Raw genomic sequence first — 15,045 nt, 5'->3', positions numbered from 1 at the left:
GGCCCCGTGGACACCTTCACGGACGCCTCGACGACCGTTTTCGGCGCGAATGCCTTCGGCGCCACTTTTGGCGGCAGCGTAAACTGAATGGGCGCTGTCGACTTTTGAGGGTTGGCGGCAGGCTTCGGCGTGGAAGAATCCTTCGGATCGACAGCGGAAGCTTTGTCCTTAATGTGTTTCAACGATTCCGACACCTGCTTCGAGAAGGAGGCGGACGGCTGCGTCGACTGGATAGGTTCCTTCGAGCCACCACCAGGTGCGGACTCGAGGGTTGCAGTACTTTTGGCCTTGTCCGGCCGACGCGCAGGATAGACAACTTTTGTAGCTCAGAGTCCTTTGTTTGTGTCGACGGCCCTCTGCGCCGAAGGCTTTGGGTCGACTACTTTGACAAGTGCTTTTGGCGTCCCAGTCTTCGGCTCGACACCCTTGAGCGACTTCACCGGGTCGATAACCTTTTTTGTCTTTGCCTGCACCGATGGGTCTGAAGACTTGGAGCCGACCAAGGCAACATGCACTTTCGGTTTCGACGGCGCCTCTAGTCCTTTCGGTTTTGTAGACACCGAAGCTTTCTCTTTCGGTTTCGATTTCACCAGTTGTGGCTCTTTAGAAGTGTCCGTAGCCGGGCCCGGAGGCGAGACTGTGGAACTCAGTGGGAGATCTTGGGTAAGGCCGTGTGGCGATCCCTCGACCTGAGCCATACATATCGTGTCAACGGGGCATAGCTCCTCGCTTGAAAGAAACAGCAGGTACATCTATCTCTGTCAAAGACGCCTCCCATCATTAATGGTCTAATGTCTTGTAGGATTGTAATAGGGTTTCAGTATCCATGACCATTATGTTCAGATGTCTGACATCAATTATTAGTCTCAGAAGTACTAAGAGTCATTGTTTCTTAACATTTCCTGAATGGTTACTACAAACATTTCTCCTTTAGCCAGCCATTCGAGCACCGCTTTCAGCAACAGTGTTAAAGATGTATTGGCTTACATCGTGGTGGTATGATTCTTTGATTCCTTAGGACACCTCAACCCCCATCTGTTTAAGACATGCTTTTTGTCAAATGTATTTAATTTTGTCAAAATCAGAGGAAAAGACAAGCACATTCCTTTCCCAATACTTCCATTCATCTTTCTTACTAATAAGGAGCTAAAATGAATACTTTAATTACAACAACACCTTTTTAATAGAATATATGTATAGCCAAAATCCTAGTGTATTACAAAAAGGTTGATATACTGATGACTTAGAAAACCCATTGAGTCTGTTATAAATAACATGTGCAACATAAAGACCATCACTAATAAGTACAAATCCCCCGAAGTTAAACAGTGCAATATATAATTAGTGTTGTTTTAGAAAATTAATAACAAAGCTACCAGTGAAGGGGCTATCACATTCCCACAATGTATTACCTGGAGGATCCATAAAATCAAAGTGCACCAAATCATCTATACCAAGCTTCTTCAATTGTAGAACTACAGATCCCAAGTTAGACCTCAAAATCTCAGGGTAAGTATTATCCTGAAAGACAAATTAAATGTTTACTGTTAATCCCAACTGCTTTTTAAAATCATTTTTCACCTACATGTCATTTTATTTCAAATATATGCCTCGGTTTTTCAAAGAAAAAAAAAAGAACAAAATCCTTCCTTAGGGGCTTTAGTACTCCTGGTCACTAAATCCCATTATTTGGTGTTTCCTCCAAACTGGGACGGGACAAATGCCCATTGCGTAAATTAGGTATGTCACAAAAAAGCTTAAGCATTGAAAAATCGCGCACTCAAAGTAAGTCAAATCAACAAGTGAATTTATAGCAGATGTACACAACTAAATCACTGCACAACCCCTTGCTGCTGCATAATGTGTAATTCCTCCTTCAGAACTATTAGAAAGGAAGTAGAAGCTGCTTATGTCAGGTGAGCATAAAAGCACTAGCCAGTGAACATGAAACCTTGCTTACAAAGGATGAAAAATGAGGGCACCTCACATTCTTTTGAGAAATTTTCACTGGAAGGAAAACCTCAATTTACAGAAAGAAGAAGCGATCCATTGCAAAAAAGAAACGTCATTAGAAAAACCATTTAGATGGTTAAGATCCATGAAAAGTGGGAGGTTCAGTTCCAGATCTGAAATTGCATTTTTCACAGCTGGGGTAGTGACCAAGTCTCTCCTTGAAGGTCAAGGTAAAAACCTGTGACTATGTTGTATCTGTAGACCTTAAATTTGAACTTCGAAGAACTCTATCTAGTATGGGGTTGTACCAGAGTTACTTAATTCGTATGATACCACTGGTCACACTCTCAAGGGCAATAATCATAATATGTTAGAAAAGCTGGGTTGTTATTGAGATAGGAGATTCAGAAACAGAATCTCTTAAAAACTTGAATTTCAACTGATCCAAGATGCAACAAAGTTTAGACAGCACCAACATCACAGGCCTCAGATTATTTGCAAATGTTTAAGGCAGAGTCCCTAAACAGCTCCTCTCTAGCTAAAAAAGTCTTCCACACAACTGAATACAAACAAGTCACTATGGTGCCTCTCCAAGTCTTGCGTTAAAATGTGGTGCCATAAAAGGACTGCTGCTCTTACATGCCTTAAACTGTTTACTCACCTAGAATCACGTAAAGAACAAGTTACTTACCTTCAGTAACAATGTATCTGTAAGAGACATACGTTACTTATAGTTTGCTTACCTTAGAATTACCCCCAGGCTGCGTCAGGCTGAATCGGGAGAATTTCTTTCTGTAGCAGTACCCATGCATGTCGGTAGTTGGCGTCTGTCGACTCCACGTCCGTCGGTGTTATCAGGATGACGTTGCGGTGTCTTCCTAACGCCACCCCTGCGCGTTGACGTCAGTTCTGACACGACTCTCCACGCCAGAAACGCAGAGCCATGCAAGACACTGACCACTGGTGCACAAAAACTAGGGCCCTAGAAGTCAGTTTGCAGATGGGAGAGGATGGGTGGGGCGATAAGGAATCTATAACTAACGTATGTCTTTTACAGATACATCGTTACCAAAGGTAAGTAACTTGTTCACCTGAAAGAAACCATTAGTTAGAGATTCCTTACCTTAGAATGGATAACCCAGCAATGTCAACACTGGAGGTGGGTCTGCGAGCTAGGTTCACACCAAAAAGTCCTGAAGAACAGAACGGCCAAAAAAAGCTGTCTTCGGACTTGGCTATCCAGGCAGTAATGTTTTGTGAGCGTGTGCAGGGATGCCCACGCGGCTGCCTGGCAGATGTCAATCAACAGAACTCCACGTCCCAAAGCAGTAGAGGCTGCCGTCGCCCTGGTAGAATGGGCTCGCAGTCCTTCTGGACGTTTCTTTTTCGCCAAAGAATAGCAGATTTTGATGCATTAGACAACCCATCGAGAGACAGTATGTTTGTGTATGGTCGAACTTTCCTGGTGCCTACATAACCGACGAAGAGTTGATCCTCCACCCAGAAATCTTTAGTGCGGTCAAGGTAGAAGGACAGCGCACATTTTGGGTCCAGACGGTGGAGTCGCTCCTCCTCTTTGGAAGGGTGCGGGAGCGGGAAGAAGGTGAGCAAAGTGATGGTCTGACCTATGTGGAAATGGGTAACCACTTTGGGCAGAAAAGAGGGCCTAGAGCAAAGGGCCACTTTATCCTGATTAACTGCAAGAAAAGGAGGCTTGGAGTAAAGAGACTGAAGCTTACTCACCCTGCGAGCAGATGTGATAGCAAGCAGGAAAGCGGTCTTCAAGGTAAGAAGACAAAATGACAATTATGTAATGGCTAGAAAAGGAGCACACATAAATAAAGTAAGAACCAGATTCTAGTCCCACTGGGTCATTACGAAAGGAGAGGGAGGACAGAGATGAGTATTGCCCTTTAGAAATCTATTTACAATCGGAGACTTGAAAAGGAAGGTGCAGAAAGGCAGAGCTGGCCAAAAGATAGCATGTATGAGTGCCGAGAGCAGAGCCCTGCTGGGCCAAAGATGGAATGAAGAGGAGAACTTTTGCTGTGCACCATGCCACAAATTTGTTCCATCTACAGGCATATAATGTTTTAGCAGACGGATGCCTGGCTGCCAAGATAACATTACAGACTTCGGGAGGAAGGTCGAAAGCTGTCAACTGTCACCGCTCAATCTCCACGCAAGGAGAGTGAGGCTGGACAGATTTCGGTGGAGGACCGTCCGCTGCTGCTGTGACAGAAGATCCTCCCAAGAGCCAGTCGTATCGATGGCAATGCTCAAGACCAGATTTATCGTGCCCAGTCCGGAGCCACAAGAATGACTTGGGCCCGGTCACGCTTGATCTTCAGCACTCTGTGCAGAAGTGGTACAGGTGGAAAGGCATACAGGAGGTCGCAATTCCACTCATGATGAAAAGTGCCACAGATAGCAGTTCTGCATGTTGGAGTTTCCAAGGCGGCAATCTAACATTGCACGTTCTCTTCGGTGGCAAATATATCTAACCAAGCTCTCCCTACTGCCGAAAGAGATCTTGCACCACCTCAGAGTGAAGACGCCATTCATGATCCATCATGCACCGACCACAGAGTTCGTCCGCCCTGGTGTTCAGGGAACCTGCCAGGTGTTGAACCACCAGGGAAACACCCTGATGTTCCAGCCATGTCCAAAGGAGAGGAGCCTCTTGACATAGGGTTCACGACCCCACCACACCATGTTTGTTGCAGTACCACATGGCGGTGGGGTTGTCTGTGAACATCTGCACTACTCTTCCTTTGAAAGAAGGAATGCCTTTAGTGCAAGACGGATCGCCCGGAGCTCCAAAAGGTTGATGTGGAGACCTGACTGCGCAGGAGACCAGAGACCCCTGATCTCCATCTTTCCCAGGTGGCCGCCCGGTCCCAGGAGGGACGCATCCGTCACTACTGTGAATTCTGGTTGGGGAAGGAAGAGGGATCTGCTGCTGACCCAATACAGGTTTGTGAGACACCACTGCAATTGACTGCAGTTCCCTCCGAGATCTGGACGACATCGAAAAGATTCCCCATATGCTCCGCCCACTGGAACTTCAGGTCCCACAGCAGAGCCTGCATATGCCACCTGGCATGATCTGCGAGCAGGAAGCAGGAGGCCATGAGACCCAGCAGCCTCAGGGTCACTCACACCAAAATCCGGGATAGAGGCTGAAACATCGGTATCATAGCTCGAATATCCCGAACTCGCTGCTCAGGAGGATAACCCCAAAACTGCACGGTATCCAGAACTGCTCGGATAAGGTGCTTCTGAGAGGGAATCTGGTGTGACTTCGGCATGTTGATAGTGAATTCCAGCGAGTGCAGGAGGTCCGCCGTAATCTAGAGGTGGGAGACGACAGCCTGGGCTGAGCTCGCCTTCAACAGCCAGTCGTCGAGAGAGGGGAACCCCATATATGCTCAGATGAGCAGCAACCACTGCCATCACATTTGTGAACACCAGAGGGGCACTGGTAAGGCCAAAGGGGAGCATGGTAAATTGAAAATGATCGTGGCCTACCCGGAACCGTAGGTAACACCTGTGGGCTGGCAGGACGGGGATGTGGAAATAGGAGTCCTGCAAGTACAACACTACCATTCAGACTGCGAGATCAAGGGAAGATGGGACCTGAACCAACGTGAGCATTTTGAACTTCCCCTTCCGGAGGAAGCGGTTTAGGGCCGTGAGGTGTAAGATAGGACGCAGGCCTTTGTCCTTCTTGGGTACCAGAAAGTAGTGGGAGTAACAACCACAACCTACTTCTGGCACAGGGACCCTTTCCTTTAGATATCTCCCTTGGCCAGGAGAGCTGCAACTTCCTGGTGGAAAAGGGCCAAGTGATCTTGCGACATGCAATGGAGTGCTGGTGGCATGGAGGGAGTGGTAGTGTTAGGGGAGGGAGGAGCACCTTCGGATTATCTGCAAAACCCACTTGTCCGACGTGATGTTTTGCCAGTGGGGGATGTGATGGCAAATCCTGCCGCCCACTGGCCTCTGGTGTCCCTGAAAGGTCGGACTAGGAGGATTTGGAGGCTGCTGCCGGTGAGGCATGGGTGGACTAACTGGCCCCACGTCACTTGGCCCCACGTCACTTGGCCGCACGTCACTTGGCCGCACGTCTGCGGCCATGCAGAGGCCGGGTAGCTTGCGCGGGCCTGGAGTCAGATTGAATGGAACATGGAGGGGCACCCGTTCCGTAGCTACAAAAGGGGTGAAAGGCAGACTGCGTAGGGAGAGTGGTGCCACGAGGCCCAGGGATCTGTCCGTAGCCCTAGAATCCTTGAAGCGCTCGAGCGTTGAGTCAGTTTGTCACCGAACAGGCGACGGCCATTAAAGAGCCTGTCCAAAAAGGTGGATTGAACATCCCCGGAGGAACCAGACGTCCTCAACCAGGCGTAGCGCCTCAAGGCTACTGATGTGGAAACCGTTCTCCCCAGAGAGTCGGCGGTATCCAGCCCACACGAATGGTGAACTTAGCTGAGCCTCGACCCTCTCGGCACAGTGGCAGCACTTGCGCAACTGTATCCCACACTGTATTGGTATAACGGCCCAAGAGGTATGAAGTGTTTACCGACCATAGCACTAAGCTGGCGGAAGAAAACATCTTCTTCCCAAGGTGGTCCACCTTCTTGTATTCCTTATCTGGGGCAGCAGAAGGGAATGCGCCCTTAGAAGAAAAGGCTTGGACCACCAAGCTCTCAGAGGTAGGGTGTTGGGAGAAGAAAAGTGGGTCACCCGGGGCCAGGCGGTGGAGTCAGGCAATCATCCTGTCCGCAGGAGCCCCTGTGCTGGGCTTGAACCAAGTGGGGGGTAGCATGTCAAGGTTTGGGGAGATATCAAAAACACTGGCATCCAGTTCCTCTCGCCAATCTGGCTCTTCAAGCTGGTCAGCTAGAGGGTCTACAGATCCCTCCCAGTCCTCTTCACCGTCCTCTGGCTGCCACTCAGGGCGACCGGGAACGTCAGGGATCAACAGTGGTTCAAAAGTACCCACTGACACGGTACCGGCGTCTGTCTGGCACCGGTACTCACGTCGGTCCCGTGCAGTGTTCAAGTCAAGGGTGAGGCTGGGGTCAACCCCGATGGGGCAGGGGGGGACAACAACCAATGTCAGAGGCTTAGTCACTGGAATCGGCACTGGGGAAGGTACCGACCGGCGTCTATTCGTATCCAGGCCTGGATCCTCATGGCCCCCAGCCAAGACAGCAGGGTCAAAAGGTGGCCGGCGGAGTCGGGCTGCCCAAAAATGCTATGAAGTGCTTCAAAAAAAGCTCGAAGCTGGGCAGGGGACGCTCCGGCTCTGGGAAATGGAGGGAAGCGTGGAGCCGTCCCAGAAGTGGGCTACAAAGAAAGAGCTGGAGAGCAACAACGCTCCATGTCCCATCAGCCGACGGACGGGGAGAAGAAGAGCGACGATGCTTCTTCGCCACCTTCTTGTGTTTCGACTTCCCCGATAATTGCGAAAGACTTAGATGATGAGTGGTGGTGGCTCCGCAACCGGTCCAGAGACCTTCCTCTCGACCGGGACCTCAAACGACGTGGAGCAGACTGCCGGGCACCGGAATCGTTCCCGCAATGACTTCGGATTCATGGCCCGGCAGTCGGAGCACGGCTTCGGGTCGTAGTCACACTCCAGGCACCAAAGGCACACGAGGTACGGATCTGTGACAGACATCAATTTGTGACAGGAGTCACAAGTCTTGAAGCCGGTCCGACAATGGGACGTCACTCGTGCTACCAGGAGTCTAAGACTCAAAAAGACATCGACAAAAGTAAAAAAAAAGTTTAGTCAAAAAATGACTACGGGGCAAGATGCTTTCCAGATTAGCGCGGAAAAAGAAAGAACTGACGTCAGCGTACAAGGGCGGCGCCTAAGACACCGCCACGTCATCCCGGTGACCATGACGCCAGACGCAGAGTCGACCAATGCCACCTACCGAAGCACAGGGGTATTGCTAAAGAAAGAATTCTCCGGATCGAGTCCGACGCCTGGGGTTAATTCTAAGGTACCTATAACTAATGGTCTCTTTCAGATAATGTGGGCAGTTTACAAAGTGACTAAAGCAAGTGTTGCCATCAACTGCCACTCCACCCCTAGAACCCTATTCATGTGACTACTGGAACAATGGCTTGTATTTGCAGGGGGAGGTTTCTCACCCTTCCTAGGTCACCATGTGTCCCCTTTTCCTTCCGAGTTTCACGGGTCCAGGATGATGCAACAGAGTGGTATCCACCTCACCAGAAGAGTTTAGGGGCAGCTAAAGCTTGGAGGGCAAATGTCAAGAGCAGGGTCCTTCAGGCTGGAATAGATGTGGGGACAGAGCACAAGCTTGTAAGTTGGGACAGCATGAGGGGAATAGGACTTGTATTGTTAGATTGAAAAACCTTTGCTACTAGGATGTGCAGGAGTGGGCGGTGAGATAAAATGAAATGAGCACAGCGCATTCTCGATGCCAAAGCAATATCACAATTGGATGGGGAGGGTTAAACCCACATGGGAGAATTATTAATCTGAATTAAGTAGCTGCTTTTACACCATGTAAAGTGACAAGAGTTGCCCTCACTTTATTGGCAACAAATATTAAAAAATACCCAGCTCACTAGACTTTCTGAACTTCTTACTAGATGTGAATTACACCTTACATGGAACCATTGCAATGCCAAACTGAAAGGATCCAGGTGGTCTTTTAGATAACTTAAAAACATGAATAAAGGACGGGAGGGGATCCAGACTAGCAAGGGTAGATGAATCAGACATCTCCTAATAAGAATCTCACAAGAGTAAGCTATGGATTGAAAGTTGTAATATGTGCAAGCAAACTCTGAACGTAATTCTGTTTGAAACAATGAGTATACCTGTGTAACCAGAACACAGTATGTTGCAATTAATAAATGTTCAAGAAAAAGATATTTAAAAACAAAAAACATAAAGGAAGGACGGCTAAAAACTGAAAAAAGTGATTGCAATAGACATATCATCCTTCCTCCAGAAAGGATCGGCTGCAATAAGCAGAGTTTAAATTACTACTCAAAACAAAAAACGTTTGTGATAATAGCAAACTAAGATTTTACACACTGCAATAAACAGGTTCACTTTCTTCCAAGTTTTATACTCTACAGAAGGAATGGGAACTCTTAATTTCAGAAAATTACAAGCATGCATCTAATATTAAAAACAAAATTTGTCACCTGCATTTCAGTTTTGTATGCTTTTTCGGTGTATAATCGAAAACACTTTCCTGGCCTTGTACGACCAGCACGACCCGCCCTCTGCTGAGCAGAAGCTTTACTGATTGCAGTAACTAGAAGAGATTCCACACGAATACGAGGATTGTACACCTGTTAAGAAAAGGTAAAATTTTTCATTTTTTATTTTTTAAATGCTTCCTGAAATTAAAATAAAATGTAGATCTGCATCAAAATTGAGTAAACAAATACAATATAGTTTAAAAAAAAAAAGACTTCTGTGTTGATGTTTAAGAAACTAACCCAAGAGACAAATTACAGATATTTTAAAGAAATGCAGACAACGCTTACCTTTTGTTTGGCAAATCCCGGATCAATCACAAATACAACTCCGTCTATAGTCAAGGATGTCTCAGCAATATTAGTGGACACAACCACCTGTTGAAATATATTTAAATAAGTCATTTTACTGATAAACATTCAGTCTTAAAAGTTGGATAGCAATGCCTTACACTAACCAAGTGAGGAGGGATTGTCCAGAGACATTTACAGGGAAAAAGCAAGTACACTTCTCACAGCGACAATGCGTTTAAGAAAAAATGTATGGCTTTTGTGTGACGAAAGCTGAATGTGGCAAGAGGTAAAGAGGACCAACACTATGGGGAGCCAGGAGAGACGTGGCGGAGAGACAACAAAGGACAGGGGAACACAAGAAAATTTGTTGAGATCAGGGACTCATGTGCCAGTTCCAAGGCATCAGCTGACCTCTGAATGGTTTAACATATTTAGAGATCACAGAAAATTACAGATCTTATGCGCATTATTCAACACCTAACCCGTCAGTCAGAAAACAGTACAGAAAGGACACTGCAACAGCTTTATATTTAAGAAGAAAACAAGTTACTTACCTGTAACTACAGTTATCCTGTATTGGTATCTTTCATAGATTCACATGCCTGAATCATTCCCCATCGCCGAGGCAGGAGTTCCACGGTACAAATATATATATACAAAAGCAGTGCCTTAGTAAGAACTGTAGTAGGCTAAAAAGAAAAGAGGCCCAGCAGGCCCAAAACTTAGTAGCCTATCTACCTCATTATATGAAAAGAACCAAAAAATGGTTCCAACCAATCAGCTGCCAGCACCCTCTAGAACCTTCCCAGCAGAGGCAGTTCTCCTCAGATTTTCACCGCACGTCGTGTGGAAGGGAGTCTCCTTGAGTGCCTACTCAGTTTTCTTCATATTACCTTCAAGATGCCAGACAAGAAAGCTCTCTTTAGAGCCTGCAGGACCTGTGATAAGAAGAGGATCCAGGTAGATGATCAGCACAAGGACTGCATCTACGGTCTACATCCTAACCATATTGTTAAGGATTGTAGAATATGTCGTATCTTCCCTGCCAAAACCATCAGAGACAGGGCGGCAAGGGTACTGTTATGGCTGAAATCCTCTTCAGCTGAGGAGGATGACATGGCCTCACCATCTAGCAAGAGAGCTAGATCCCGAGACAGCTCTTCATCAGAGGGAAGGAAGCACCAGAAATCCTCTCCTAGAGCTTCTGACCAGGCAAGGAGATCTCCAACTTCTCCTTCTGGATCAGCCTTGTACCGTATTCTGAGACCTCCAGGCCTTCGACTACCAGAACCATGAGTAAAGCCCAGGTCAAGACTCTCTCTCTGGTGTCTTCTCATACGGTTTTTGTGACCTCTGCTGCTTCTATTTCTTCAACTGAGGTCTCTACCATGGCTATTACCTCACCTGTTGTGTCTTCTAAAATATCTACATCAAAGATATTCTGTGACCAAGGAATCTTATCCTAAAAGTTCCTTTTCTAAACCTCCGTCGACGACAGCGTCGTAGACTTCATAGACGACCGTTCCCTCATCAACGAAGACCTAGTCGACGAAGAGCCCGTCGACGTCTGAGAAAGTGCCATCTTTCTTGCCTTGGTATGCCCCCACTTTTTTCTGAACTGCTGATGTACTTTGACTGAGTGTGCCCAGGGTCCCTGCCAACCAGGTACCCAGGGCCTGTGTTCCTTCCCTACAAAGAACAGCTATGCTTAAACAAAACCCTCAATTGGCATCTCTGGCCACCTGTCAGCCCCTAGTAACTGGTACCCAGGGCATGGTGACCAGAGAAGACCTCTGAGGGCTGCATCACTTTTTGTGCCACCCTCAGGGACCCTGTACCCTGGCACCCACACACTGCCTTTGCAGGCTGAGTGCCTAAGTACAGAACTAAGCGATACAAAAGGGGATGATGGACGGAGCGTTTGAGCAAATCAAACACTCACCCCCAGTCAACTGATCTGGGTTTAATCAATCACCATTCTTTAGCCCACTCAGCCACCCCAGTTCAGACATGGCCATATGCAAATCAGTCTGACCCTGTGCCTCATGGGAACAGTCCAGCCCGAACTGCCAAGCCATGTCTTCCCTGGACCGGAAACAAGCATCCTGGGACTGGTATAGGATTCATAGGGAAGTGCGATCGATAACAATACCGTCGAGGGTAGTGGATTGTGCAAAGAAATCCGAGGAACGGTGCCGAACCGGAGCGCAACAATACACATCCAAACCCGATGGCGGAAAAAAACTATATAAAAATGGAGTTGATGACTATGTGTCTCATTATTGAAAGGAGGAGTATTTACCTCGTGACTGGAAAGACTTCTTCGAACAAAAACAAAGTGCAAACATCCGGACCCAACACTAGATGGCGATCTATGCATACCATATGATCTACAGCTCATATGCCTCGAACATGTCTTACACTCTTCTGTGTTCGGCCGAAGGCTGCTCGCCCACACTACCACTAATAGAGCACTTTGGGTTTTTCATTGAGTCCTGTACACTTTTGGGGAACCCTTGGGCACTGTTCACGGTATTACTGCCTAGTAGCAATATCATATATAGAGCCAGTTTCCGTAAGTGTGTGTCATTTTGCCTCTGTGATTACAACAAATGCTTACCACTACCCGCCGGTAAGGCTAACTGCTTGCCCACACTACCACAAAAGAGAGCATTTGGCTTATCATATGTGCCTCTGTAAATCAAATGGGGTTTGCCTGGACTCTGTACACAGTTTACCTTGTTTTGGTCCACTATATAAAGAGCCAGCTTCCTAAACCATGCTATTTCATACTGGTGCGCACTCAACACAGCAGCCTGCACATATTTATTACGAGATGTATTCAGCACCAAAACGATCGCACTGATGGACCCCATTGTATTCAAAGAAGGCTCAACAACTGGAGTGGAAGAAGGCACAGTAACAAGAAAGTGTGATTACTTGCAGGATTTCTGCTCTAAAAGATCTCGGCACTGATCAAGCTAAATGGAACACCTTGATGGTGCAACCTGTTGAGTTTTAAATTCCATTAAGAAATTAATAAAACCTCAAGCAAAAAAAAAAAAAAAAAGAAGACCGGTTCAGACGTTGACTGCCACTCGAAAACACAAGCAGAAAAAGGCAGTGCTCAATAACCTGAAAAAACAAATATATCTGACAAGATGCTTGCTTTCAATATCTTTAATCTCCATCCTGCCTAAAATTAAATATGCTGCAGTAGGACCAGATGATCAGAACTCCAAAATTCTGCACTCTAAATAAACAGTGACCAAATAGCTCAATCTTATAGATCATATTGGTTATAGAAGACTTATGCAGAACCTAATTTGAGCATGTGGTCACCATAAGCATTCATTTCTGAAGGACAGCAACTCTAGTTTCCTCCATGCGCTGGCATGGTCCAGTGCCAATCAAAAATGCACAGGTCAGGCCTACCTGTCCCTCTAAATATTCACTGTAGTGCTACATAAGTCATTTTGCAACGTTTTGACATCATGACAGTGAGACTGACTGACTCCGCCCCTCCAAGTATACAACCCCACCTTGACATTGCACAAGCGCCAATGGTATCGGAGCCCTGCATTTTTCTACATTTCTTTTTTTTTGTTTAAGTCCACCCCACCTGCCCAAGTATTAACTGTCGGTCACAGACTGCAATTGGCTCCTAGCCTAGTGCAATGGTACCAGCATTAGTATTTCAGTTACACACTGTAACAAGTGAAGGTAAAAAGACAGAAACACACATTTAGGTTTAGGAGGACAGAGGTATACTTTTCATCATAAAAGAAAATTAAGAGGGCGGGGGAGAATTTACTACAATACAGAATATAAACGGGTTGGGTGTTTAGGCCAGAATGTAATTGACAAGATTGTTATTGGAGTGAGACGTGTGCATTAAGTGCCAAAGGGAGCGAATGGTGACCAGCACACAACAGCAAGGGGAGTGAGCGAGATGAGAAGTGTTCGAGATATGGTTCATGGGGACTGTATTGGGTGATGCCCGAGATGGTCGCCTGAATGTAGCCTTTTGTCCACTGTAGACATTACAGTCTACAAAGGAACCTCTCCATTATACAAGTCTTGCATGTTTGTTAGGAGGCTTCCATATCCCTTCACAATACTGGACGTAGATTTTAATGTTAAACTGGTATCAGTCCATCCAATGTTGCTAGCCAAGCAACAATGGCATTCAGTAGGGGTTCCGTTTGGTTTTGATCAGAAAAACCTTGACTGGAACAGTTTAAATTCATTCTCAGCTCAAAAAGCCAGTCCATACTGGAAAACAAGATGCACAACCCTTATACTGTGGGAGACAGGAAACAGATTCTTAACGATGCAAAATTATAGTTGGGTTGGAAGACAAGTACTGCCCCCCATCTCAACAGTAACTTGCACATCATCTGGACTTAAAGGAATCTCCATCATATCATCTGGCCGATGACAGAAATAGATTCTAGAAGACACCTAGTTAATGCTGTATCCTGAAAAAAGAGCACCTGGAATACATAGAGATGCCTTGACAACTGCAGAAAATACAAGTGAGTGAGACTGCCAACTAGACACCTGAAATAGAAATAAGACAGACTAGAAGCCTGATGCAGACACTTTAATGCACACTAGTGGTTTATTTTATCCTGTTTGATACCATTTGATCAGTCTCAAGACTGTTGCAGAAATTATAGTCATCACATAACTCTAAAGTGCAGTTCCCAGTGAGAAACTGCAGCAGTTTGAAAAAGAGTTTTAAGGACAGCCTGGCCTACAGCAGCTTGCTGCTTTGTTTGCACATCGACACAGTAGTGTTTAGGGAAAGTGCGTATGGTAGACCATGTAGCTGCCCTACATATGTCTTCTAGAGGAATATTTCCTAGGAAAGCCATGGATGCCCCCATTTTACACAGAGTGGGCTTTTGGGGGAACTGTTAAAGTGTGCTTAGCTTTCTGATTGCATATCTGAATGCATTTAACTATCCTTCTGGCTATTCCTGATTTTGAAATGGAATTACCTTTATGTTGTGGAGAAAAAGCAACAAACAGTTGCTTTGTTTTCCTGAATGATTTAGTCCTGTCAACATAATATAGCAGAGCTCTTCTTACATCTAGTGTGTGTAGGGCTCTTTCAGCCACTGACTGCGGGATTGGAAGAAAACTGGCAATTCTATCGACTGATTGATATGGAAAGTGGATATAACCTTTGGCATGAACTTAGCGTTTGTACAAAGTACTACCTTATTGCTATGTATCTGCATGAAAGGTTCTTGAATGGTTAGTGCCTGTAGCTCACTCACTCGCCTGAGGGAGGTAATGGCAATCAAGAATGCCACCTTCCATGTTAAGAATTGTAATTCACATGAATGTAGTGATTTGAAGGGAGGTCCCATAAGTCTGGTAAGTACCATGTTTAAGTTCCAGACTGGTGAAGGTGGATGCTTTGGAGGGATTATTCTTTTAAGTCCTTCCATAAAAACTTTGATCGGTGGTACTCTGAACAGAGACATGTGTTGTCTGTTTTGGAGATATGCTGCTATAGCAGCAAGATGT

The 15,045-nt window shown here is 46.2% G+C and overlaps 1 protein-coding gene across 1 annotated transcript in view; it reads right to left on the bottom strand.

Annotated features, from left to right (window-relative positions):
• The window catches only part of DHX15 (DEAH-box helicase 15), a 177,421-nt gene that overhangs the window by 78,238 nt on the left and 84,138 nt on the right, over positions 1–15,045 (bottom strand). The window contains exons 7-9 of the mRNA XM_078678396.1: positions 9,502–9,588; positions 9,154–9,303; positions 1,413–1,521 (exon numbers count right to left, since the gene is read on the bottom strand). Coding sequence (XP_078534522.1) covers positions 1,413–1,521; positions 9,154–9,303; positions 9,502–9,588 — 346 coding nt within the window. The remainder of the gene's footprint in view (positions 1–1,412; positions 1,522–9,153; positions 9,304–9,501; positions 9,589–15,045) is intronic.

Source organism: Lissotriton helveticus, chromosome 2_2 (assembly GCF_964261635.1).
Source record: "Lissotriton helveticus chromosome 2_2, aLisHel1.1, whole genome shotgun sequence".
Classification (NCBI taxonomy): domain Eukaryota; kingdom Metazoa; phylum Chordata; class Amphibia; order Caudata; family Salamandridae; genus Lissotriton; species Lissotriton helveticus.
The sequence above is the reverse complement of the archived record's forward strand: the minus strand, read 5'-3'. Positions and strand labels throughout refer to the sequence as shown.